Source organism: Dendrobates tinctorius, unplaced genomic scaffold (genome assembly GCF_039654945.1).
Source record: "Dendrobates tinctorius isolate UK_male_01 unplaced genomic scaffold, ASM3965494v1 ptg000145l, whole genome shotgun sequence".
Lineage (NCBI taxonomy): Eukaryota > Metazoa > Chordata > Amphibia > Anura > Dendrobatidae > Dendrobates > Dendrobates tinctorius.
The window spans coordinates 19,319,877-19,347,734 of record NW_027361812.1 but is presented as its reverse complement, the minus strand read 5'-3'; the positions used below and the strand labels follow the sequence as shown (position 1 = coordinate 19,347,734).

Here is a 27,858-nt window from a genome sequence, read left to right as displayed (position 1 = left end):
ATAACTTATAGAATTAGGCATAACACATGAAAAATAGCCTAAAGTGCAAATGCAATAATTGGGGCCAAAGTTTTTTCTTTAAAAAAAAAAAAAAAAAGTCTAGAGCAAATGCACAACCCTGAAAGTGATAGTGGTCTGGTGAGATGTTTTGGCTGCCTGCTGTAGGTCTGTGGTTTCTCACACCTGTTGCTTTTCCCAATATTTGTAGCCTTCAAGGACAGGCCCTATTTGTATGTCCTGTGGTGTTATAAGTAACCCTTCCTCTCCTTTTGGCTACATCACAATAAGAAACTAAAATGTCTCATCTGTAGAAGAGAACCTAATTAGGATCTTGTTTCCTTCAATTTAGTTTTTCTTGGTAATTTAACTTTTAATACAATGCATTCTTGTAAATAAGGGCTTAGTACATATATTTTGTGCTACATCTGTTGCTCCTTGTCTTGACAAGTCCATATTCTAATATTAGCTTACTTGCTACGGTTTCTATTGGCGGGTTAAAGGTCGATGGACAGCTGGTTGTTGGCAATGAATGTGTTAAGTTTGCAATGTGAATGAATACTCAGTCACTCAAAGGAGAGTATGTATTCCCAAACACCACCAGGAGACGACTTTGGGGCTCACCATCCACTCACAATCTGTAACTATTAGGCAATTTTCACTGTACCACATCTCATCTACGTGCTATAGAGAAAAAAACTGAACCGCTCCAAATCTGAACGTAACTCGTGGATTTTTCTGCCGATTCATCAGATATTTCCCTCTCCCATTTATATCCTCTGGGAATGAACCATGCTCACTTAAAGAATATCTTTCGAGAGTAAGGAACTAAACTTTTCCTTCAGTAATAAAGCTTTTGAACTGCTCTTCAGCACCTTTATTTTGCTTCCTTTTCTCCCAACACTATGCTGCAGTTCTGTTTCGATGCCACATTCTCCTTTTAGAAGCTGCTTTCACCTGCTGCTCTGTAAGATTCATACACTACATTCAACAAGTCTGTGTACGGTTGAATACAGGGGTGGGGAGCAGGCAGGAAAAATCCCCTACAATACTGTATAAATAAAGTTTACAAACTTTGCTAGGTGGCAGTTAAAAGCAGCTTCTGAAAAGGCATAATTTAGGAACGGGGGAAGCTAAATAAGATCATTTGTATCATATATTACAACAACATCATAACTTTGCAATGTCTGGAAGAGAAATTCAAAATGCAAGTCCTAAAAGTCCCTCTTCTCTGGTTATGACCAGGACTGTATAAAATGTGCAATATTTGGAGATGGGTTGAGACTGGGATTTTGGGCCAAAATAAAAAGCAAAGTTACTTAAAAACAATTTCTAACTTTCATGAAAACATCCGCTTGCAACAGGTATTAAAATAATTGTCAATCACAGCCTTCCTGGTTTCCATCACCGATCCAGTTTTCTTTTGGATCACGTGACCTGAAAAAACAATGATATGTGTATGGACCGGAAGTCGCTGTCACTAAGTGTATGGCGCCTCATTCTGTGTCTCCATTGGTATTCTTTGAAGTAAATGGCGAAGTGGAGTGCTAGCGTTCCCCAGAAGGGGACTGGAGCGGTGCTGAAAATTGGCAATCGGTGCAAGTACAATACTTTTTCATATATGATTAGGATGATTTTAGGGGGGAATTACTGGGACTTGTTCTTTTAAGATTGATAGAATGTTTATTCCTGCACCTTTTTCCACAGTATGTAAGCAGGGTTGCCGAATTGCTGTTGGTATGCCGTGCCTGTCTAATCTGAAATGTCTGAATAGAGGCTCTCTTCTCATTGCTATTCCCATCATAGTGCTATGAATTTCCTCTATTAGTTGAAAACCCCTTTTAATTTGCAATAATTTTCCTGAAAAGTAAAGCGATTGTCTGCTACTTTAGCATTGATGATCAATCCTTAGGATTTATATTTTTAAAGAAACTTTTGGATTAAATGAAAGTAATGTCTAGTATTTTTAATTCTCACTATGAGACGCTATGATCGGTGTCTGATTGGTCAGGGTTGGATAGCCGGCACCCTAGCTGATCAGCTGTCTGTGGTCGCTGGAAGTACTCCCTTGCGGATCTGGCAATCTTCTGCTAGCGGCAGTGTATTACACATCTGTCTCTCATTCAAATCAATAGGAGATGGCTGTGTAATACTCTGCGGCGGCCACTATCAGAAGACTGCAGCTCCGCAAGTGAGTACTTCCCGTGGGCACCTCCAATCCTGATAACTTCTGATTGAGGATGCTGGGTGTCTGATTCTGACTGATCAGACACTGATGACCTATCCTAAGGATATATCAACAATGCTAAAGTAGTGGACAACCTCTGTAAGGGTCCTGTTACATTTAGCGATGCACCAGCGATCCCGACAACGATACGACCCGGTCAGGATCGCTGGTGCATCACTAAATGGTCGCTAGTGAGCTGCCAAACAGGTAGATCTCACCAGCGACGCAGCAGCGATAAGCGATCCGTTGGCAGTCGCTCTTACCTGTCACACCTCAGCGATGATGACTTCCGCCTGTATCCATGCATCGCTAGTCGGTGCCAGTGGGACGCCAACGACGAAAAAATGGCCCAGGACATTCGAGCGCGATCAGTGATATCCAGCGGGGGGCGGGGGGGGGGGCGGTTGCAGGTCCGTGTCACACAAAGCGAGATCACTAGCGATATCGCTGCTGCGTCACAAAATCGGTGACGCTTTAGCGATATCTCTAGTGATCTCGCTGTGTGTAAAAGGCCCTAAAGTCTCTGCAATTAAAGGGTCACTGAGCTGATGATCATATTATTTTTTTTTTTTTTTTATTATGCCCAGTAACCCAGTAGAATTTGGATTTCATTTGTTTGGTCTACTGGTGACCTTTAATCTTCTCCTGCATTTCCTGCTCCACAGAAGGCATCTTTTTTTTTTTTTTTTTTTTTGTCTGTCAACACATGATTGCAAGATAACAAGCTGCCTTCCTATGCTCTTGCAGAAAAACAATGTATTGTCCAATGCGACCAATCACAGCGAAGCTTTCATTTCATATTCATGTCTAGAAATATAAAAGTTCTGCTGTGATTGGGTGCTGTAATCAAAGGCATTTTAAAAAATAATTTTAAACACTTTCTAAAAATTTGCGCCGTTGTCTACCAAATGCACGTGAATGACCTTCGCCTCCCAAGGCACTGTGACGCTGGTATACCCCTTCCCGCATACTAATGGCTTGAATTGTCGGAGCATCTCCAGAGAATTGGGGATGATGATGATGGTCCTCCGTTATTTTATTCATCTAGTGAATTAACAGTTCTGATGTGTACAATAGATCGGCAGAGGCGGTGACATGTCGTAGGCCCCTTAATTGCTGTTTGGAGACAGAACTGCAACATTTTTGCTTTTCATTACTTTTACCCATATACCTCTATGTAATGCATGGCAGACGTCTAGGTCCCGATTTGTTAGGACTTGCATCTTGCTCCAGCGCAACCTCCAACTATGCCGGCATACAAGATGAATCAAGTTCATTAAGCTTGTTAATCATTTTTAACCACCTTTTTAGCTGCTACATGTGTGACCCAATTGACGCAACCTTGTGGCATAAATTATTAATTTGTGATCTCTCCTATCATACCTGTTTAGCAAAGTTGTGCCCAATTTTCAAGATGTTGGTGGAGCTGGCCTGAGATGGTGTAAAAATACCAACATTTAAAAAAAATATATATTTCAGTTTTATCCCATATCCAAGAAGTATCATTTCTCCTTGTGGAGAATGACATACTAAGCATGTCGAGATGAGGAGACTTAAAGCCGCAATGCTCCTCTGGGAAACATGCTAATTAAGCAAATTGTCTCTTCAGAGAGGAAGAGGACTAGAACTCTAGTGCCACCTATTGGAAGTAGCAATCCTAAAAGTCAGTCGACCCTTTAACGAGCCTTGTTACATGATTAGGACAAATTGAGTTTCTGGCTTGGCTTTTATCCTAAGGCTATGTGCACACGTTGCGGATTCTGCTGCGGATCTGCAACGGATTTGGCCCTGCGGACCCGCAGCGGTTTCCACAGCGGTGTACAGTACCATGTTAGCCTATGCAAATCAAAAACCGCTGTGCAGATGCTGTGGATTTTTCCACACTGTTTTGCCGTGGATTACAATCCGCAGCATGTCAATTGTTTGCGCAGAATCCGCAGCGGTTTCACACCTTATCCTTATGAGGTGTGAAACCGCAGGCTAATCCGCAGATTTCACCAAATCCACATGGAAAAATCTGCAGATCAATCCGCAGCTTGTGCACATAGCCTAAAGCCCCCGTCACAAGTTTTGTGATGCAACAGCGATCTCACCAGTGACATTGCTGTGTGTGACACTTCTCAGCGACCGGTCCCCCTGCCGGGGATCGCTGTTGAAAGGTCTGGACATTTTTGGGGTTGCTGGTCTCCCGCTGGTCAGCATGCATTGCTGCGGGAGACCAGCGAGCAGGAGATGGTAACCAAGGTACACATTGGGTTACTAAGGGGCGTGCGGCACCTAGAAACCCGATGTGTACCTTAGTTACCAGCTCCCTGCATCAGCGCGCTGGTAACTAAGATACACTGCGGGTAACTAAGAGACGTGCATCACTTTTTACCCGCATGTCGCTGATCCTGATCGCTGGTGAAACTGCCTGTTTGGCAGCTCTGTTTACTCTAATATAATATGGCAAAAGAACAACCAAATCAGTGAGCAATTTATATAACCTTAAAGGGTAAAAAAGAGCGTAAATCCTATGCATTCCAACTAGCACAGGAAACTGTATGGATGGTCGTACTGGCTGGGCACACCTTGGGTTGGATCTCAACTTGCATGTTGCCTGGAGCTGTATGACCGTATCGCCTCCAACCACCCTTCACACCCAGTAAAGCAGCTGTGTCCATGTGACCTCTGCTGCCTGTTTTGCTTGGAATCAATTAGAGAAGTTTTGTGTTTTTAGGTTGGTTGTCATGACAACAGGGAAACAGCTGGATGAAAGGGGCATATTGTATGGACACCGGAATCAGGCCGGTGGGGATCCCATGACTTAAAATAAATGTGTGTGGTAAAAGAACATATGAATAATGCTTAAAAAAACACACTTTAAAATTTTGCTTCCTTTTTAATATTTAAAGGGAACCTGTCAAAAAGAACATGCAGTCTCCATGTTGGAGCAGGAGGATCTGAACAATTGACACACAAAGATGCGCCACAACCCGCATTATTACTTTTCCTCTTCTCATTCTGAGCTTCTCATTCTGATCTTCTTAGTCTAATCGGTGACGGTCAGTCTTGCTTATAGCGGTGTGCATACAGAGTAGCTGGCAATCACTGGGACTGCCCATTTAACCGAAAAGAGAAAAAGTCAATATTGTAAAATATGATGTACTAATATATCTATATCCTAGTATGTATAATCTCGCTCGCGCGCCGGCTTCTCTCGCGCGCTCTCTCGCACACGTGTATATAATCTCTCTCGTTATTACTTTTTTTTTTTTTTTTTTTCTCCCCATAAAACTAAAATCTGTCCTCCGACCTGCTGCCTGCAGATTAGACTACACATACTATAATTTGCTCCATACGATTACCTAGTGATCTTGAGATGCTTTCTTTTTTTTTTTTTTTTTTTTTTATATAGACGGAATCCCTCTGTAGGAAAGCCGCCTTATTCTGCGGCTCGCCACCTTTTGAAGTTTCGATCTTCCTTAGCATTCCAGAACTCCCCTATCGGTATCTGGTCATGTAACAGCTGTAGGAAGCTTTGGTAGTATGTTACTGGTTTGGCTCTTGGCGTGTTTTTTGTGGCAAGTTACACAAGGGGAATGATACGTGTTCATCTTGGCAGAAATGCAACTTTTGTGAGGATTGATGCCAAGCAATTGCAACGAGGAAAGACAGAAGAGATTCCCCCTCGTGCATATCCTAACACCCCCCCCCCCCCCCCCTTAACAACACAGTATTCAGATTCCAGGCGTCTCTGCTCATATTTGTGCGTCCCCAGGTGACCCATAAATGGGAACGTGGCATGTTCTCTGCTGTGAATGTATAGACGCTTAAGCTGTTCCTTCTGAATTTAGTTTCCTGACCTAGAAGTAACTTCTCTTACAGATTAGTAGTAGATAAATATTTTAGAATATTATGTCAACTTGCAATCATGGTCCCCGTCAGTATTTGCGTTTTGGCACATGTGAAAGTCTAAAAATGCTTTATTTTAAATGCTACCTTTATCACTGTCGAAAACCCCATTATTGCTTCACAGTAAAGTTTGTGTTTCCTGGCTAGCCACATACTAGAGACCTTCCCATAACCTATCGATAGAATATACAAGCTACCACTGTGGCCCGCACTTCTGTAAATGAAGATAAGAAAATCACTTTGCATTCCTGATGAACTGGTGTTGGGTTGTGTTCACACTTCCATGTATGAGCTGGTCTGGATCTGTTGTAGAAGATACACCACCAAAGCTTCAGTGATGTGAGTTCAAAGGTTTTGCACTCACTGAATGTGGGCTGCAACTGACCAAGGTGCCCAATTCATGAACCTTTGGCCCTCATTCTTCAGTGTTTTTCGCCAGAATTCTGGCACGAAATGCCCTGACAAGTTGCAAAGTTTTTTTTCACATCCTTGAGTTGCACAAAATATTTAATGTCTTTTGTTGTCCTCACAAGTCTTGTTCAACTAATTATTTATGTAAATCAAAGTCAATATTCATCCCTCCCACCGCTCGGCAACGGCATCAGTGAGGCATCTCTGTTGAAATAGGTTTGGTGCAACAACTCTATTCCTATCTGAGTGTTCAGTTGCTAAATTTGTATGCTGTTTATAAAGTTAGAACAAAAGAAAAAAACTCCCAAAGGCTCACACAGGGATAGAATGTGACTGTATTTCCTGTGTCTGTGTGAGAAGCAGCCTGCTGTAGATGATGCACACAAATGATTTATTCCTGATCTATTATGCTTATATATTGTTCCTGAATAAACAAGTTCCTTTGTCACACGCTTGGAGAGTATTGTGAGCAACCCACTGCCAACAGGTTATGGGCCCAGAGTGACACAGAACCCCTGAGTAAAGGGCCTGTCACACTAAGCGATATCGCTAGCAATATCGCTATAACATCACTGGTTTTTGTGACGTGATAGCGATATCGCTAGCAATATCGCTATGTCTGATACTTACCTCCGACCGCTCCCCCGCTGCTTATCGCTGATCGTGCGAGAAAGTCCTGGACCGTTTCTCGTTGTAAGCTTCCTGTGGAGAGATGAGCGACGCGTGGACGCGGGCGAGAGGACGACAGGATCGCCTAGTGTGACAGGTAAGTAGCGACCCCGGTCCTCTGCTATGTCGCTGGTGAGATCTGCCTGTGTGGCAGCTCACTAGCGACCACTTAGCGATGCACCAGCGATCCTGACCACGTCATATCGCTGGTCGGGATCGCTGGTGCATCGCTAAGTGTGACAGTACCTTTACACAGCAACAGAAGCCCAGAGCAAAAACAGCACAGAACAGAGAAGAAATCCACTAGCAGCAATCCTGTCAAGTTCTCAGTGCCAAACCTCTCTAACCAGAACTCCCTGTCCTAGAAATTCAAGGTGAAGATGCTGCTCATAAGAGAAGGTACATGGAAATATACTCAGGAAATAGAGCCTCATCCATTACCAGATTGGCTAGAAAAGGATCAGAAAGCACAATCTCCCTCAGTGCAGATGATAATCGGATTGTGCATATATGCAAGTTTGCAACTGCAAAGGAGATGTGGAATGAGATACAGAAATTGCTTGAAAGATCAAATCTCAGCAGTAAGCTTTATCTCATGAGAAAGCTGTATCAGTCTAAAGGCCCTTTTACATTTAGCGATGCACCAGCGATCCGACCAGCGATCCGACCCGGTCAGGATCGCTGGTGCATCGCTAAATGATCGCTAGTGAGCTTTCACACAGAAAGATCTCACAGCGATGCAGCAGCGACGCAGTGCGCGATACTCGCCTTTCACACACAGCGATCCTGACGTCCTCCCGCCTGCCTCCACGCGTCGCTCGTCTCACACAGCAGGAAGCTGACGACGAGAAATGGAGCCGCCCAATCTCGCGCGATCAGCGATGGACAGCGGGGGAGCCGGTCGGAGGTAAGCATCACACCTAGCGATATCGCTATAACGTCACAAAACCGGTGACGTTTTAGCGATATTGCTAGCGATATCGCTTAGTGTAAAACCCCCTTAAGCTAAGTGATGGACAGAATATGCAGGACTATATAAGAAACGCCATAGAGATTGTGGAGCATATCAGGGTTATTGGAGAAGAAATTAAAGATTTTCATGTTGCTGCACTTCTATTAAGTGGTCTTCCAGAACGTTATGGCACACTCTCTTGACTGCACTAGATGCACAGCCAGATGATGAGCTGACAATACAGTATGTTAAAGGCCAACTTGTGGATGAATTCAAGAGAAAAACACAGCATGTTAGCAGCAGTAATGAATCCAGAGCAGAAACAGCATTAAAGACACAGCCTGGATTTCCTAAATGTAAGAGCAATGTAAGAGAAACTCGTGACTGTTTTGTCTGTCTGTAAAAAGCCTGGCCACCTTAAAGCAAACTGCAGAATTTGGAAAGGGAGTCTGCTTTAAAAAGCATCAAAGGGTTAAAACAGATGTAAAGGAAGTTTCTGCATGTATTGAAGCTGCATTAAATGCCAGTACAAGCCCATCTGCAAAGCATATATGTTGTACAGATTCTGTTAGAAGCAGTCATATGACAAATAATGATTTCTTCACTGACCTTAATGAAAGCAAATCAGAAAAGGTCATCTTGGCTAATGGTCACTATATGACTTCAGAAGGAGTAAGAGACTGCTACCTCCACTGTCCAGTTTCATCAGCACAAAGCAGAAAGATCCCAATAAAGGATGTTCTCTATGTTTAAAGATCACAGCTACATCATCTCAAAAAGGGTCACACTCTCGCAGAAGGAAAAATCCAAGATGATTATCAGCTATAATGCAGAGAGTGTACAGTGCTAGACAAGAACTGTATCCATGTGTAGCACAGACGTCTTGGGCACAGACCCAGAAGCAGTAAGGAAGCTATCTCAACTTGCAAAATGGTATTGAAATCAACCAGTGTAGTCAAATGATGAAGTGCACTTGCTGTCTTAAAGGGAAAATGTCCAGAAAACCTTTCATAAAATAAGCATCACTAGATCTGTACAGCCTCTGGATCTGATGCATACAGATGTACGTGGTCCAATGAGTGTTCAAATTCCTAGCAAGAAGAAATATTTTCTCATTTATTGATGACTACAGCATATATACAGTCGCCTACCTGCTTCACAGTAAATATGAAGTTCCACAGAAACTTGAATATCTTGCTGCAGTGTTCCATCCTACTTAAAGCTGGAAGGAGAAGATCTGCTACCCAGCAATGAGTTACATACAAGCAGTGGGGGCGCTTCTATACATTGCAACCACAACGCATCCGGATATCACAGCCACAGCTGGAATTCTCTGCCGATGTGTAAGGAAGCCACGCCAAAGAGACTGGAATGCAATTAAGAGAATTCTTCAGTATCTTAAAAGAAACTCAAAGGTAAATCTTAAGATATCTGCATCAGGAGATCTCACTCTCAGAGGTTATGTGGATGCAGATTGGGCTGGAGATTCAAGTGATCGGAAATCAACAAATGGTTACTTGCTCACGTTAGGAGAAAATTCAATTTTTTGGTCCAGCAAAAAACGAGTGTCAGTCGCATTATCTTGCACAAGCAGCAGACACATTCTGCTTCTGTAAAAGTCAAGAAATAATTTGGGAGAAACAACTTTTGGAAGTTTTCGGCAAGCCATTAGCTCAACCAACAGTTATCTATCAGGACAACGAAGGATGCATTAAACTTGCCAGCAGCGAGGAGTTTAGTGCAAAGACTAAGCACATTGATTTAAAACATCACCATTTAACTGACTTCGTGGAACGTGGTGTACTAGAGTTTTTTTTGAGAGTCTGACAAGATGATAGCTGATGGTGTGACAAAGCCATTATCAAGAGCCAAGTTTGTGGACTTCAGAACCGCAATGGGACTAACAGGATAAGTACAGTGCCTTGCGAAAGTATTCGGCCCCCTGGAACTTTTCAACCTTCTCCCACATATCATGCTTCAAACACAAAGATACCAAATGTAAATTTTTTGTGAAGAATCAACAAGTGGGACACAATTGTGAAGTTGAACAAAAATTATTGGTTATTTTAAATTTTTGTGGAAATTCAAAAGCTGAAAAGTGGGGCGTGCAATATTCGGCCCCTCTAACTTAATACTTTGTTGCGCCACCTCTTGCTGCGATTACAGCTGCAAGTCGCTTGGGGTATGTCTCTATCAGTTATGTACATCGAGAGACTGAAATTCTTGTCCATTCTTCCTTGGCAAACAGCTCGAGCTCAGTGAGATTTGATGGAGATCGTTTGTGAACAGCAGTTTTCAGCTCTTTCGACAGATTCTCGATTGGATTCAGGTCTGGACTTTGACTTGGCCATTCTAACACCTGGATACACTTGTGAACCATTCCATTGTAGATTTTGCTTTGCTTGAGATCATTGTCTTGTTGGAAGACAAATCTCCATCCCAGTGTCGGGTCTTTTGCAGACTCCAACAGGTTTTCTTCAAGAATGGTCCTGTATTTAGCTCTATCCATCTTTCCATCGATTTTAACCAGCTTCCCTGTCCCTGCTGAAGAAAAGCAGGCTCAAACCATGATGCTGCCACCACCATGTTTGACAGTGGGGATGGTGTGTTCAGGGTGATGAGCTGTGTTCCCTTTACGCCAAACGTATCATTTGGCATTGTTGCCAAAAAGTTAGATTTTGGTTTCATCTGACCAGAGCGCCGTCTCCCAGGTGGCTTGTCTCAAACTTTAAGCACTTTTTATGGATATATTTGAGAAATGGCTTTCTTCTCGACACTCTTCCATAAAGGCCAGATATGTGCAGTGTACGACTGATTGTTGTCCTATGGACAGACTGTCCCACCTCAGCTGTAGGTCTCTGCAGTTCAACCAGAGTGATCAAGGGCCTCTTGGCTGCTTCTCTGATCAGTCTTCTCCTTGTTTGAGATGAAAGTTTAGAGGGACAGCTGGGTCTTGGTTTATTTGCAGTGATATGATAGGCCTTCTTTTCAATATGATCGCTTGCACGGTGCTCCTTGGGATGTTTAAAGTTTTCCCAATTGTGTCCCACTTGTTTCTTCTTCAAAAATTTACATTTGGTATCGTTATGTTTTGAAATGTATGTGAGAAAAGGTTGAAAAGTTCCAGGGGGCTGAATACTCTTGCAAGGCACTGTAGTTGTTTAGTGGGGGTGTTGGAACATGTTTGATGCAACAACTCCATTCCTATCTGAGTGTTCAGTTGCTAGATTTGTATGCTGTTTATAAAGTTTAAAAAAAAAAAAAAAAAAAAAAAAAAAACTCCCAGAGGCTCACACAGGGGAGAGCATGTGACTGTATTTCCTGTTTTCCTGTGTATGAGAGAAGCAGCCTGCTGTAGATGATGCACAGACACACGATTTATTCCTGATCTATTAAGTATATTGTCCCTGAATAAACAAGTTCCTTTGTCACACGCTTGGAGAGTTTTGTGAGTAATTCGCTGCCAATAATCTCTCATTCGCAAGATTTTTAAGATCACTGATGCTGGTGCAGAGAGGTGGGAGGGACTATAGCTTTAGATATGCTTGACTAGCTGATGTGTGACTCTGAATTCTCCAGAGCTTGCAGCAAGACAATAGAAGATACAGCAATAAACATTACATATTCTGAAAGGGCTGCCCAAGCCCTATTTTGGGATACTATTCGCATGCTACAGAAAACTGCCCAACAGATTCCCTTTAAGAGGCATGTGCCTACTAGTGATCAACCACCTCTGATTCCACCAGGTCTCCTCAGCCAGACCAGCATGAAGGTTTGTCGCTCTTTTCCTTTTATTTGGTGCCTGTCTCAATCATTTTAACACTGACTGATATATCACTCAGATTTAAAAGTAACCTATCACTGTGAAAATGCAGTCCAATCTGCAGGCACCATGTTATAGATCAGGAGGAGCTCTGCAAACTGATTATTTCATTTGTGAGAAGATTCCGTAGAATGTGCATTTTAGCCAATTAAACCTCTGCTTTTTCTGAGAGATATAGATGGATAGAGAGATATATATCTATCTATCCCTTCTCATATATATATATATATATATATATATATATATATATATATATATATATATATATATATATATATATATCCTACAAGTAGTATTCAACCCCCTGCAGATTTAGCAGGTTTGATAAGATGCAAATAAGTTAGAGCCTTCAAACTTCAAACAAGAGCAGGATTTATTAACAGATGCATAAATCTTAAAAAACAAAAAATTATGTGGCTCAGTTAAATTTTAAACATAAAAGTGTGGGTCAATTATTATTCAACCCCTAGGTTTAATATTTTGTGGAATAACCCTTGTTTGCAATTACAGCTAATAATCGTCTTTTATAAGACCTGATTAGGCCGGCACAGGTCTCTGGAGTTATCTTGGCCCACTCCTCCATGCAGATCTTCTCCAAGTTATCTAGGTTCTTTAGGTGTCTCATGTGGACTTTAATCTTGAGCTCCTTCCACAAGTTTTCAATTGGGTTAAGGTCAGGAGACTGACTAGGCCACTGCAACACCTTGATTTTTTCCCTCTCGAACCAGGCCTTGGTTTTCTTGGCTGTGTGCTTTGGGTCTTTGTCTTGTTGGAAGATGAAATGACGACCCATCTTAAGATTCTTGATGGAGGAGCGGAGGTTCTTGGCCAAAATCTCCAGGTAGGCCGTGCTATCCATCTTCACATGGATGCGGACCAGATGGCTAGGCCCCTTGGCTGAGAAACAGCCCCACAGCATGATGCTGCCACCACCATGCTTGACTGTAGGGATGGTATTCTTGGGGTTGTATGCAGTGCCATCCAGTCTCCAAACGTCACGTGTGTGGTTGGCACCAAAGATCTCGATCTTGGTCTCATCTGACCAGAGAACCTTGAACCAGTCTGTCTCCGAGTCCTCCAAGTGATCATGAGCAAACTGTAGACGAGCCTTGACATGATGCTTTGAAAGTAAAGGTACCTTACGGGCTCGTCTGGAACGGAGATCATTGCGGTGGAGTACGTTACTTATGGTATTGACTGAAACCAATGTCCCCACTGCCATGAGATCTTCCCGGAGCTCCTTCCTTGTTGTCCTTGGGTTAGCCTTGACTCTTCGGACAAGCCTGGCCTCGGCACGGGAGGAAACTTTCAAAGGCTGTCCAGGCCGTGGAAGGCTAACAGTAGTTCCATAAGCCTTCCACTTCCCGATGATGCTCGCAACAGTGGAGACAGGTAGGCCCAACTTCTTGGAAAGGGTTTTGTACCCCTTGCCAGCCCTGTGACCCTCCACGATCTTGTCTCTGATGGCCTTGGAATGCTCCTTTGTCTTTCCCATGTTGACCATGTATGAGTGCTGTTCACAAGTTTGGGGAAGGTCTTAAATAGTCAGAAAAGGCTGGAAAAAGAGATAATTAATCCAAACATGTGAAGCTCATTGTTCTTTGTGCCTGAAATACTTCCTAATACTTTAGGGGAACCAAACAGAATTCTGGTGGTTTGAGGGGTTGAATAATAAATGACCCTCTGAATAAACTTTGTTTAATTTTTTTTTAAATTGTGAAAAGAAATAGCATTCTTTTTTGCTGCAGTGCATTTCACACTTCCAGGCTGATCTACAGTCCAAATGTCACAATGCCAAGTTAATTCCGAATGTGTAAACCTGCTAAATCTGCAGGGGGTTGAATACTACTTGTAGGCACTGTGTATGTGTATATATATATATATATATATATATATATATATATATATATATATATATATATATATATATATATATATATATATATATATATATATAAAATATTATTATAATTTTTTTTTTTTTTTTTTTTTTTTTTTTAGGACTGCCCAATGGACTATCAGTGATTTGACAGTCTTATGCACCTGTCAATCACTGATGGGGACTGCCCACTGTACCGACTATCCCAGAAAAGGCAGAGGTTTAAATGATGGAAACACAAGTCATACTGAATCTTTTCTCCCAGAAATAGATCAGTCTCCTCCGCTCCCCCTGCTCTGACAGCATTTTCATGGTGAGAAGGGTCCCTTTAAGATTCATTGATAAGCCAGAGTTGTGGTCTATGGACATTTTTTCATGTCATGTCTGATTTGTGGCGGATACAAGGCTGATATATACTGTATATTGGGACACCATGTATTAAAGGGAATCTGTCACCCCTCTTTTGAGATCATATAATATCATTCAATTGTGTGTCACATAAGGATTCTCTTCGTACTTTTGCTTCCCCCTGACCCCGCACCTTTCATGCATAAATACCTTTTTTATATCGGTTCAGATATATGCAAACTGCCGCTGGGCGGGGCTTATTCAACCGCTCCCCCCCTCCCTGTCTTGCTCTACACAAGAAGAAATGCGTAGAGCAAGACAGGGTGGGGGGAGCAGTTGAATAAGCCCCGCCCAGCGGACCGGACAGCGGCAGTTTACATACATCTGAACCGATATAAAAAAGGTATTTATGCATGAAAGGTGCGGGGTCAGGGGGAAGCAAAAGTACTAAGAGGATCCTTATGTGACACACAATTGAATGGTATCATTATATGATATCTCAAAAAAGGGGTGACAGATTCCCTTTAATGATGATTTTGTTACCATTATTGTTTGTTGGCCGCATATCAACACAAAACTATGTACTGCCGATTTTGTAATTTTGCACACCCATAACGCAAACACGCTTTTTTTTTTTTTATCTGCTGATGGAAATAATTACCACAATCTCAACACACTTATTGACCCATTCTTGGCTCATGTAAATGGGCTATGTGATGGATATTCGAGGCCCAAGAGGGTGACTTACTACCAAGGCTTGAAGGGGCAGTAGATGCCTTTCACCAGAGCTGGGCCCAAGTTGGGTCATGTACTGGCCATTCGGGCACGGGCCCAGTCTTGACATTTGTCATTTTTTTTCTGGCATGCTCCTTTATCCAGAATCTCAGTCCTAGAAAAGTTTGGTTTATGGGATAGGGCTGTCCTAATCCCTGTGTCTTGCTACTGACTTGCGTGCTTCTCAGACCTGTTGCTGTATTGTGTATGTTGGCAGGCGATTGTGTTTTGGAGCTTGTCCTATCTAAATGTTTTTGTTGCAAAGACTTTAACTCCAGCACTGCTAGAGCAGCCGGCACCCTGTTGTAGCACTTTACCTTTAGGCTATGCTTGATTGTTATCCAAATACTTGTTCCCTGCACTGCTTTTGTAATAAAATATTTTCATGGAAATTCTTTGCATTGGTGTAATCTGTGCTCTGCAGGGATCCGGCTATGGTCATTGTCAAATCATTGTTGCCTTAAAGTTGTTGTCCACTACTAGGACAGGACAACCACTTATCATTCCCCATGTTTGACCCTGATTTAAAAATAACACCTATACTCTCCTTCAGTGCTGGCACTCGCCTTCCTGGGGCTCACTTGTGGTAGTTATGCCGCGTGATCCAAGAGCCCAATCAGCGCTGGCGTCGCTGTCTCTGCTTTCAGACGTATGTGATTAACAGGGAGTGAGTGGCCAGCGACAGCGCTTGCTTCCTCTTGATTAGGTATATATCTGAAGGTCGGGATTGTGATGCCAGCACTGATTGGGGGCAGGGATCGCGTGTCATGACAGACGCATGTTAGCCCCAGGAACGCAAGTGGCGGCACTGGAGCGGAGTGTTTTTTATTTTAACGGGGCCAAACATGGAGACTGAGAAGGGGTTGTCCAAGCAGTGGACCACTCCTTTTAATCAAGTGATGTTAGAGATTGTCCAGTTATTTAAAAAGAAAGAAGTGTGATTAGGCGCACACATTATTTGCTAATATTTAAAAAATTAAAGGTGTGTCACTTGTGAGTCAAGTTGTCGTCCAATTATGACTGAAGGGATTTGACAGTCTTGGCCAAAAATGTGACAGCGGTACGATATAGGGAGAGTATGGGTGGGAGGTCACACTGGGTGGTCACTGTTACAGTAGAAGGAAGAAAAGGGCCAGAGAAGATGCTGCGAAATACAGATTGGAAGCAGTTCCCTCTTTGATCTAAACAGGAAATGTTCCTGATGAGAGAAAAGTGGTTACAAACATAGTTTGAAATCCATAAAACCCAACATACCACATTACCGACAGACTAAAGAAGACAGACTATTTACTTTTTTAAATTTCCTGGATTAACGCTTTTAATAATTGTGACTGCTGCCTATAAGAATGTAATATTGTAGATGTTCATTAGTTTCTCATCTGTGTAAAATAAGAAAGTAGCCAAATGTACATGGACACGTCTACTGTTGCATTAATACCTTATAGTTGCGTTGTTACAAAGCATGCCTTGCAACTTTCCATTAATCAGTATCTTTTATTGACAGATGTACAGCTAACTACGGTAAACTTTTAGTGTGTAGCTCCCTAGAATGCCAGGATTTGTTAGCGCTGATGTATTACAATGGCATTTCCCATTGTATTCACTTCCTTGTTAAGACTTGGGACATTTTTTTCTTTACACAGATTTCATCTCGGCCAGAATTCTTTACATTGTTTTATTGATTGGGGTTCCATGTCTCCCCCTCTTTTCCGGAGCCCAGGGTTACAATCCAGACGCTCTCCATAGGATAATGTTGCCATTTCCGTCTTTTCAGTTGAGATTGCTGTTTAGTAAAGAAAAAGAACAATGCATTTCTGGACACTAACCCTCCCTAAGCAGGTTTCTTAGTTTTCAGGCTCTTCGTCAACACAATGCATCCAGAGTCTGGGAAGGATGTTCATTTTGGCGGCTGATTGTTGCTATGCTGATGCAATGACCCAAGCATGTCTCTGGGCTCCAGGGGAAATAGGAAGCTTGGCTGTTTCCCGCAGGGAGGAGACGGTCTAGGTTATCTTAATGAAGTTGGTGATTGATGTATGCACTGATTTTCAAGCTTTTATTAATAATTTACTTTATGGAATACCCTTGAAATAATTTGAAAGTTGTTTTAAACTTGTGATATTTTCTTTCCTCCTTCTATAAATATAGTTTGTTAAAATAAGCCGCCAGGTGCGAATGTTACATGGCCCATCATAAGGCTATTGCTTGAATGGCGCTGTCACTGTTGAGAAAATACTTTTAATTGTAGTCCTTTTTAAGGGGTGTGGTAGATAGACTCACTCGGTTGCTTAAAGAGGTAGTCATAACACTTTTTCCGTTTAAGTTTTCAACTGGTTTATCACCTGTATTGCATAAACCAGTCCAAACTTGGGTAAACAAACACTGCCCTTCTGGCATAACATGAAAAACAAAATGGCATACAGTACAATCTGTGTGGCTGAGAGGATATGCCAGCTCAGACCATTCACTTTTTACGGGACAAGCTTGTGGTCCCTCTGAGTGGACAGTTCACACTGCAGGCTGGATATGTACAGTATGAACAGCAGTGTCACATGCTGCAGTCAATCTGCTCAGAGGGTGGGGGACAATGGGCGGCAACATGGCCTAGGCTGTGACACTTTCAGCGTAGAATATCACCAGCTGGGACCTTTGGCACTGCCTCACACCTGCTGCTATGGCCCTTGGATGCTCTACCCCCTTTTGAGCCTCTGCCACCAGTTAGGACCCTCCATTATGGAGTGGATTGCCTACCCAAAAAACCCTTGAACCCCCCCCTCTATGCCTTTTGACCAGTCCGATCAGATCATCGGTGTACAGGGAACACCCTGGGCAGCACAAGTCTGCATTGACCTCCGAAGGGAGTGCACAAACCAGCCCATCACCATATGCCCTTTCACCTGCACAGAGGTGAGGATTCTGGCTGCAACCATTTTTTACCAGGTGCTATGTATCAAACATTTGGAAGCAAGGGGGGTTTGTCACTGTGATACGCCCTGTGGTGAACCCGTTGTGTCTTGACAGTCGTCACCCCCAGGCTCGATACCATATTTTTTTCAGTTTCACATATTCTTTGGTGTTTTGTAAGGCTATGTGTTATGAATGGGTCACCGAGGAGAAAAAACAATACAAGCTAAGTCACAGAAAACCAGAGAGGTTGGTAACTATGCATATTGCAGATCCCTGATCTTAACACACAACTAGCAGCAGTCGTGGAGCGTACCTACGACGATCCTAGATGCCTCATCACAACCGGAGAGCTAAATAAGCCTAAAGCAGGAAAAGAGGAAAGCTAACTGCCCCAGAGTAGACCCCAAAGGGAAGACAGCCCCCCACATGTATTGACGGTGAAAAAAGATGAAAACACAAACAAAGGCAGGAAAATAGGCTGAGCAAACGATGGGGCCAAACTAACTAGAAAGGAAAGACACTGTCTGCAATCTGCCAAAAAACCCTACCAAAATAATGTCCAACACTTCTGATAGCAAAATTAACCCTGAAGTCACTAGACTTCTCCCACTATATCAGCACTCTGAAATATTCTGAGACAGAGCAAAAAAGGCCAATCTAATAAAGGACAAAAAAGGCAAATGGGAAAATACAGATAAATCCGAGTGGAAATTCAGCACAGCTCCAGCCGGGGCTGACTGACCACACAAAAAACTGAATTGACCAACAAGAGCAGGTGTGAACATTAGCAAAAACAAACTTAACTTGAGAAGACTGGAACAGAGCTGAAGTTCAAGACCTGAGAAGCAGACTGAAGCACCAGGATAGGGCGTCGGCTGTCTTATATCCAGTCTGATACTCCAGAGATCCAATCGTTATCTTCCTCATCAGGTGGCAGATCACTACCAGTTAAACCAACCTCATTACCTCCTGTCACCACCAGAGGGAGAACGGAAGGAGAACTCTCAACTGGTGGAGCAGAAAATGAGTTCCCAACAGCCATGTTTTAAGTATTGGGCTAGCACTTATGGCCATTGCTCAGGCAGGAGTTTCTCCCTCTGTGACCCTTTTTGAAAACTGTCAAAAAGCCTCTGTAGTCACTCGGTCATTTTCTGCAGGGCTCTTCTTTAAAACCTCTGGAAGGAAAAATCATCAGCTGACCTTTATAGTTGGCACTGCTGCCGTGCCACGAACAGCCTCTATGAGCAATTCAATCTGCTGCTGTTGCTGGAACTGTTGCATAAGCAGCATACTTGTCTCTTGTTGTGCCAGCTATTGCTGGTGCTGCTGCTGAGCTTGCACAAGGTCCTCCATGTGGTCAAACATTGCTTATTGGCTTATGGCCACCTTCATCCAGGACATGCAATACCTCTGTGGCTGTCACGTTTCCTGGGAACGCTGTCTACACTTCCAGCACCAATTGTAGTAGGCCGACTCGCTCGGTTGCTTAAAGAGGTAGTCACAGGAACACTTTCCATCTTAAGTTTTCAACTGGTTTATTAAAACTGTACTGCATAAACCAGTCCAAAATTATGTAAACACTGCCCTTCTGGCAAATCCGTAAAAACAAAATGGCATACAGTACATTTGTGTGGTGCAGGGATATGCCTGCTCAGGGGAACAGAAAAAAAAAACAAAATGTTCAGTTCTCTTTAACACAAGCATAGCTCTGGATCCTCCTCTCCAGTCACACTGAATCCAAAGGTTCCTCATTCACCAAATCTAGACCCCAGAGTGTGGTCCTGAAGGTAAACGGCCTCCCACCCACTTCAGCTGTTCACAAAAACCCAGAGCTTAATATGGCCGATTAACTCCTCTCAACACTGAGGATGTTAGCCTCAGTGATATGACAAATGCTCCAGCATAGTATAAGTGGCACACATCTCCTCTCCAGTATTTTGCCAGTGACCGGTTTCACGGGGTGTTTTAAGTCACTTAGATTTGTTTTTTTAAAGAAAAGAGAACGCTGGAGATGTTTTAAAATGACAAAAAAAAACCTTGAAGAAATGTGATAAATTGCCTGCTGATCCAGCGCTGCAGGTCTTTTTCTGTCCTCAAGTCAAGATGTTCCAACTACCCTCTCTTGACTGCTGCAGCCAGTCATTGGCTTCAGCTGTGATGATGGCATGACCTGACATGTGAATGGTAGCAGTAGTCATGGAGTATAGTCCGGACATAATTGCTACAGGACTGTTACCAAAGTCCAGTAAGATCATCAGGGCGACAGGCAATTTTAAAAGGTAAGTAAAGGCCACCTGAAGATGGTGAAAATAAGAGGTCACCTATCCCTAGGATAGGTGATAATGTTCTGATCTCTGGGACCCACATTGATCCTTAGAATGATGCTATGAAATGCCCTGTAGAAATGGACCATTGGCTGTGCATGTGCCCCACCTCTCTAATCATTGCCAGTTTGCCAGAAACAACTGAGGATTGACTTCTTTGTTTTCTATCCATTGAGAAGAAGTTTGAACGTCTCCATTTTAAGGTGTTGAAGCAAAGCAGTCATGTTCTGAATAATGTGGTTGTTTTCATCATAAGTCATGTGATGCAACTCGTTAGATTTGATATTGACTTTTTAGAATTGTTATTTACTGTAAGTGGCACTAGAGTTCTAGTCGTCTTCCTCTCTGAAGAGACAACTTGCATATTTCCCAAAGGAGCATTGCGACTTAAGGCTCCTCACCTTGGCATGCATGTCAGCTTTACGTGTCGCTCTCCTCAAGAAAAATTGTTACCCCTTGGATCCCAGTCAGATGCCTCTTGCCCAGCCAAACTAGATCTGTTTGCACTGATGAGGGGCCAGTACCCTGAAACACACTGTCTACAAACTGAGGTTTTGGCTTTAATCCTAAGTCATGTGATAAGGCTCGTTATAAAGTCTACATTGACTTTTCGGTTTGCTACTTCCTGTAGGTGGCACTTGAGTTCTATTTCTTTTCCGCTCTGAAGAGACAATTTGCATGCTTTCATACTGGAACGCCATAATTTGAAGTATTGCTAGTTTCTCTGCCTTGCTCTTTAGCTTGGTCTTGATTATTGATCAGATGCACAGTATTTTGGCATAAATTACTCTAGTCTACAATCATTGCACTGAAAATAAAATCCAACATATCAGAACGACTTTCACATATGAGATGAGAGAAAATTCTCTAAATTAACTGTGTGGGGTTTTTTTGGAAGACAAATTAAATTCTACTTTACAGATCAAAACTTGTAGTCCGTTAACATAGGACTGCATAAACCAATTAGAAGTCAAATCCAATCATGATCCCATTGGCCTGCCCTTAGTTAATGGAGAATTCCCTTCGCAGACACATCCATAAATCGGGATGACTCTTGGCATCATGTCTTCCAGAGTGAAGTCTAGTCTAGGACACCAATACTTCCATTTTTATTCCTATGGGTTAAATCTCGGCTAGTTATCCTGCAGAATAGCATTGCGTATGTAGCCCTTGAAGGTTAACTGTTGTGTAACTTGGGGTACATGTAGAACAGGTCTTTATTCAGTGAAGCTGTTGATACTTGGAATTCTTTTCTCTATGTAATGTTGTGTGTAAATGATCACTGACTTGCACATCAGAGAATATAGTGCCATTGTGCTTTCATGAGGCGGACACAAGGCTCTGTTCATATGGACAAGCGTCATTGCCTTGAGCAAAATTATCTGCACAATTAATGTGTAATGAAGATTCCTTTTGTTTGAGATGCTGTTCAGTGTGTGTGTGTGTGTTGTAACGTTTATAGAGCGCTTCATTGGAAGTCACAGGCATATGACGTGTTACGATGATCCGAATGTTGCTCCCTTGTGAACAGGCAACAGATATTTAATATTTACGGCAGTCAATAAAAAAAAAAAAATCTTGGGTTACAAATATTGAACCTGAAATAATATGGTTGAATTAAATGCCATCTGATAGTTTTAGTGTAACTTGTGGATAGATTTTTTTTTTTTTTTTTTTTGGGTTTGTATGTTAATATAGAATTCCTCTTGCATATCTCTGCAATGACCTAAAGGAGCTCCATTAAGACATTAATTTTCATTACCTGTTTGAGGTTAGCACTTTGCAGCTGCTATGAGATAATGGCGCTCCTAATAGAGTGCACCTGTGACTCCTCCAAGTCCGTCTTCTCCACACGTTAATAGAACCGTCTGTTTGGTTGCAGCACTATATTGGTTGGAGTTGGGGGGGGGGAGGGGGAATAAGGTTCTAGTTTGAACACCTGTTTATGCATCAAAGGAGCCTTCTTAAGTGACAAGCCATGCATGACAAAGGTAATTGGCTGGGGATAAGGGCTTTTATTGATGTCCAGTTGATATTCCCCATACCTGAATCTTTCCTTTTGGTTTCTTCTAAGCTGGGATGCTTGCAGAATTCCTTTATTACACAGTCCTGACAACGTTTTTCTGGTGAACTCTGAATGTGAGGTTTTTATATAATGTCATGAATGGGGATTTTGATGTCTATGGCTTCTTCCGTCTGTTTTCAGCTGTTCTTAATATTTGCTTTAGTTTACAGAATAACATTAGATTTTCAGGCTATCCAGTCTTACACATCCTTAGTCCATTCCCTTTTTATATTGGACTCTACAATCCCATCTGGTCTGTACAAATTGTTATACAGATGCCAAATCACTGATTCTTCCACCTCGACAGAATGGAGACTGTATGAATTGTGAATCCCAACTTCATATACCTTTTGGCAGGAATTATCAATGTCTTATTTCTGTTGTGCCGACTTCTTAGAAGTGGAATGCTTTGCTAACTTTTTTTTCTTTTCTTCAGTCCTTTCATGGTATTGGGTATTTTGTTTGGGTTTTGTGCCCCTTTATATATAAGACAATGTATGAGGCTTATAATAGAGCTGATAATATCATTCACATCTGTTGTATGGTTTCCTGAACTACAGATACGTTAGATAAAGGGATCATGGGGTTTAGACAATTGTCTGATTTTACTGTCAATCATATCATTGAAGAGGATTAAGTCTGCTTCTAGTCATCCTTAAGTTGCGGGCAGGGCTGTGGAGTTGGTAAGCCAAACCTCTGACTCCGACTCCTCAATTTCCATGAGTCCAACTCCAGAGCCCTGGTTGTGGGATTTATTAATGGGCAGGGAAAAACTGAAGAGGACCTGGTGTGAAAGCAGCGTTGCACCCCCTTTATTTTCAGGATTGGTGGGGGTTCCAGAGGTCGGATCTGTAGTGATCATTAAGTGAGGATGGGTGATCACATGCTGAGACTACTACACCCCCCTGTATTAATGGTTTGGTACATGACATTAAAATTGATTTATACCAATGCAGATCTATTTCATTGCTGGGACAATAAGGGTATGTGCACACGTTGATTTCTGCAACTCTTGGCAGGAAAAACTCTCCGTATATTAGGCACAAATTTGACTAGTTTGGGGTTTTTGGTGCAGATTTTTCCCAACTCGTTAGTATGAACGAAATCTACATTAAAAAGCTGAAAGAATTGACATGCTGCATATTTAAATCTGCATGTCAAAAATAATCGTGTGCATGAGACTCTGGGATTCTTATTCATTTTGCTGGCATCGGGAAACCAGTCACGATCCCACCACTGACACCGGTATGTCACGGACGGAGGGACGCGACATACTGCCAACACACGGCTATCACAGGCACAGGGGGGCTTATCTTAGTTATCCCAATGCTGGCACCATGTGAAAAACAGCAAGCTAGTCTTGCCCTAACAATTTACCACAGGGGGGGGTTATCCCACCATTGCTTCAATATGTTACAAGCTGTCAGGATTTATGAGTATCCCACTTTCTCAGTTCCACTTTGGAACTCACAGCTCTCCGGCGCCCCCCCTTACCCTCAGGGCAGTCAGGGAACTACACCTGGGATAAGTGGTTGCCAGCCGGCTGCTTCAATGAGGACTGGCCACCCGGCACACTGCAGTGAGGGAATTATAAAATGCTCTGGCCACAGCCACCCAATTAGCTTATAAAATCCCTTTCTGTCACTGATAGGAGTACCTGGGACCCAGACCACACTTCGCCGCCACCAGCTCCAGATTTCTCTTAATAATTTATAAACTTAATAGAGGGGTTCGAAGCCAACCCAATTCAGTAGCGTAATTACCTCAAAGGCACGTAAATTTGTCTTGGAGCATGAAGACAGACTAATAGTTATAATTTATTCCCAAAAGACGGGCAGTAATTTACAGAGATAAAAGATTTTACAAAGTTGAGGCATTAGATATGTACAATGCAAGCATAAAATAAACAGGTTTCAAAGCAGAAATCAACACTTAAATTTGCTTAGATGGTTTTAGGCTAACCATGTGGGGAGAAGGCGGAGCCAAACGTCTCCACTCATCTGAATTCCTTTTGGCATGGAATCTCCAGCTCGAATGACCTCCCAACTGAGTAAGTGTACTCTATAGTTCTGGGTCATGACGACATAAAAGGGGCTGTCTGGTGATGGTCCTTCCCCCTGCTCTTGGAGTTAGAATCCGACTACCAAACTTATAATAACTATGTCTCGCAGAGGGTACTTCGTATAAACACGAACATAGTATCTTTTCCGGCCTGTCAAAGGCAATAATTCAAGACCAAACATGCAGTAATTATGTCACACCATTTAGGAGAAATCCATTTCTCGGATTCTGTCGGCGCTGGAACCATGAAAAACATGGGCTAGGACGCTGGGTCAACACATTTTGCAGAAATGTAATTTTCGTGGGTTTACCATAAACGCGCCGCATTTTATGACCAAATGATTAGATCCCCATTACTGTCAATGAGAAGGTGCACATGTTTCAGAGACAAAGGGACCCCCCCCCGCCATGAGGCAGGAAGGAGCTCACACTGGGAATTCAGGTTAGACTGGTTTTGTGTGTGAGCTGAGAAGGGGGAATCCTCACTGGGATCTCAGATTACACAGAGCTGCACAGTGTGTGAGCCATGGGTGAAGAAGGGAGGTCGCAGGGGCTGATGGGCAAAAGTCTCCTCTGTGGGTAGAGAATGGAAGATTCTGAAATGTTCTGGAGAAGACATATCTTACTTTCATTAGAGAACCCTTCAGGTTTTGCAACAAATCTGCAATGTGGGCGCTGTCCCTAGTCTTCAGTATTGTGCATTGATCGCCATCACTCAAGCAATCGAATGCCCACATCTTAGACACCCAGTAGAACCAATTTTTAATAGGAAGGTCAATAACTTATCGATATGTCATTAGAGGGAGGGCGGAAATCGTAATACCTGAAGGAACCCACACAAGCATAGGACACTGTAAAACTTACAAGCACATGTAGCCATTGGTCAGGTGTGAGTGTTACCTTGGGACCAGAGATGTAACTTTAACAGATTATACACTTGGAACCATGAGCTTTAGAGGGAGCCCACCTACCATTTGTCATGTCTTCTAATGTGGCCCCTTCAGGCACCAGGGCCTGGGTGTGTATCCTGCCTCAGCCCCCATAATAGGTAGGCTTCTTCCCAGGACCCAAATGCTGCAGGGCTCAAATGCACACGGAGTCTCCATGCTACTAATCTAAACACATTTTTCATTAAGGTTTATCTGGTTATCTAAATTTTACAAATGTATACCAATATAGAGGTTCATTACTGCCAGTATTCTGCAATGGAGGCCCTTTCTCAACAAGCAAGTTGATATGAAGGGTCAAATTCATCTCCCATTAGACATGTATTGAATATTTAAATTTATTGAAAGCTAGCCTTAGCTTTTTTTATGGTGAGCGAGGAGACCTCAATGATATGACATTGGCTTGTAATGGCAGTCTATTCTACAGCTTTACTTTTTCGTCTGACCTACATTTACTTCTTTACAGTGTCAGCATCCTGATTGGAGCTCCCAAAGCGAATACTACTCAACCGGAGGTAGTCGAAGGAGGAGCTGTGTATTACTGCCCATGGGAAAGAAATGCTAATGACTGCACACCAATCGAATTTGACAAAGAAGGTAATGTCTAACCTAATTCTGCTTCAAACTGCAAAAATGTACGAATTATTGCAAACTATGTGGGTTTTTTTCCCGTTTTTTTTAATGCAGGATTTTTTAAACTTAGATGGGATTAAAAATGTTTTTCCTTTTTAAACTATATAGCTTTGCTTACAATGACTACATTTTTAAACTTGTTACAATTAAATATCCTGTCATATGAGCACGTTTCTGTCCCATTAAGCTCAGCATTGGTCAAGCATGGATGAAATTAATCCTTTCTGAACTGAACGAACTGTTCTAGTCCATCAAATTTAATCCTAATCATCAGATCTACTTTAACGTGGTCCTAATATAATAAACTGGTGTCATTTCAAGATGATCTAGCCATTATGAATAGCTTGGACCCCATAACAAAGCTAGTCAAAGTAAACCTCTTCATTAGCCCCTTTCCAGGTTCATCTATGAACCTGGAAAGGGGCTAATGAAGAGGTTTACTTTGACTGTAAGTTGCTCTTTGTGATCTTTTGAGTCTTTCTCATTTTACCAGTTTTCTTGAGTAAACATCATTTGGAGAATTGCCTCCAGGGAGTCTTGCGCCTTGTCATCACATCAAGGCTGTTGAGCTCACCTCTCAGGTTGTTCTGTTTTGAAGGTGTACATGTAGAACAAGCTGTCCAACTTTGGCATAAGCACTTTTAAACTACAGATGACATCACTGTAATTGGTGTGAAGTACCTGGCTCTTAAGTCATCTCTGTTCTGTAATGTTACTGGCAATTTAGAAATGAAAATTCTATAAATCTGAAAACTTTTGAACTTTGTGGTAATGATTCAGGCCCAAAGCAGTATCGAGACAGTGTTTCTCCAGTTACATCTCTATTTCCAGATAATTGCCCGACAGCTGGAGAAATTAGCAGAACCTTAGATCTATTTTTGCTCAACAAGTACACTAGAAGAGTGCACCACTGTCCTACAAGTTTAGAGTCTGCTAGTATTTAATGAGCCTAGCAATGATCACTTAATGGATTTGTCAACTGATATGCCCTTTTTTTTTTGTGTGCCTAAAAAAAAAAAAAAAATAAATAAAAATTTCAACTTGATTAGTTTAGTTATTAGGAATGATGAGGGTTAATTCTCATATTGCCAATTGGGTAATGCATGCAATCCCAAGCTTGAACGTTCCAACTTCCCACTAGTCTGGTTGTTAACAGGAAATTACTATGAAGTGACAGTCCAAAAAGCCAAAGGAAGGTCAACTTTTCAAGTAAAATTAGAAATTTGTTGTAAACATCTGTGGGGACCAGCACAAATTTTATACTCTTTTTAGGGCTGTGAAATAGTGATAAGATGCATCACTGCTGTGCACCTCTTGATGTTCTTTCCCCACATGAGGCGTATGGAGGTGTAGTTGATTAGAGCTGGGAGAGATTCCTACCTTCTGTTTCCTCAATGCAGAGCAGATAGGACCAATGCTGTTCAGCATCCGGAGAGATGATGCAGACCAGGGATTGTGAAGTCCAGACTTGTTTATTTGGAAGTACGGACATACAGCATATGACTGGTAATGCAGTACTTCTCCAGAAATGCAGGTGTAACAACCAAGGTGGTACAACAAAGTGGTCAAAAACTAATGCCTTTCACAGCTCGGTACTAGCATGTCTCTCCCAGAGAAAGTGAAACTAAGAATGAATGCTTGGAGGAAGAAGGCGTGACCTCTGAACCAGAAGTGAAAGGCATGCACAAGAATTAACTGCAGGCTGTTATATAGAAAAAAGACCAGCAGATGGCAGCAGAGCTCATGCAAGACTAGATTATACACAGCATGGAAAATAATACAATCTATGGAAACCGTAGAAGCATAACTTAGACGGAACTGCACACTCACTGTCTGAAATTCTGTAAGGGATTTCATTATATTAATGTCCTTTGAAATAAAGTTCAATAACCTAGAAAACAAACACAAATATGCATGGAATGCAATAATAACAAACAAGATAGACGA

General features: G+C 42.3%; 1 protein-coding gene across 1 annotated transcript in view; it reads left to right on the top strand.

Annotated features, from left to right (window-relative positions):
* ITGA5 (integrin subunit alpha 5) overlaps window positions 1–27,858 on the top strand; it is a 139,595-nt gene that overhangs the window by 47,374 nt on the left and 64,363 nt on the right. Inside the window, exon 2 of the mRNA XM_073546277.1 lies at window positions 25,745–25,875. Coding sequence (XP_073402378.1) covers window positions 25,745–25,875 — 131 coding nt within the window. The remainder of the gene's footprint in view (window positions 1–25,744; window positions 25,876–27,858) is intronic.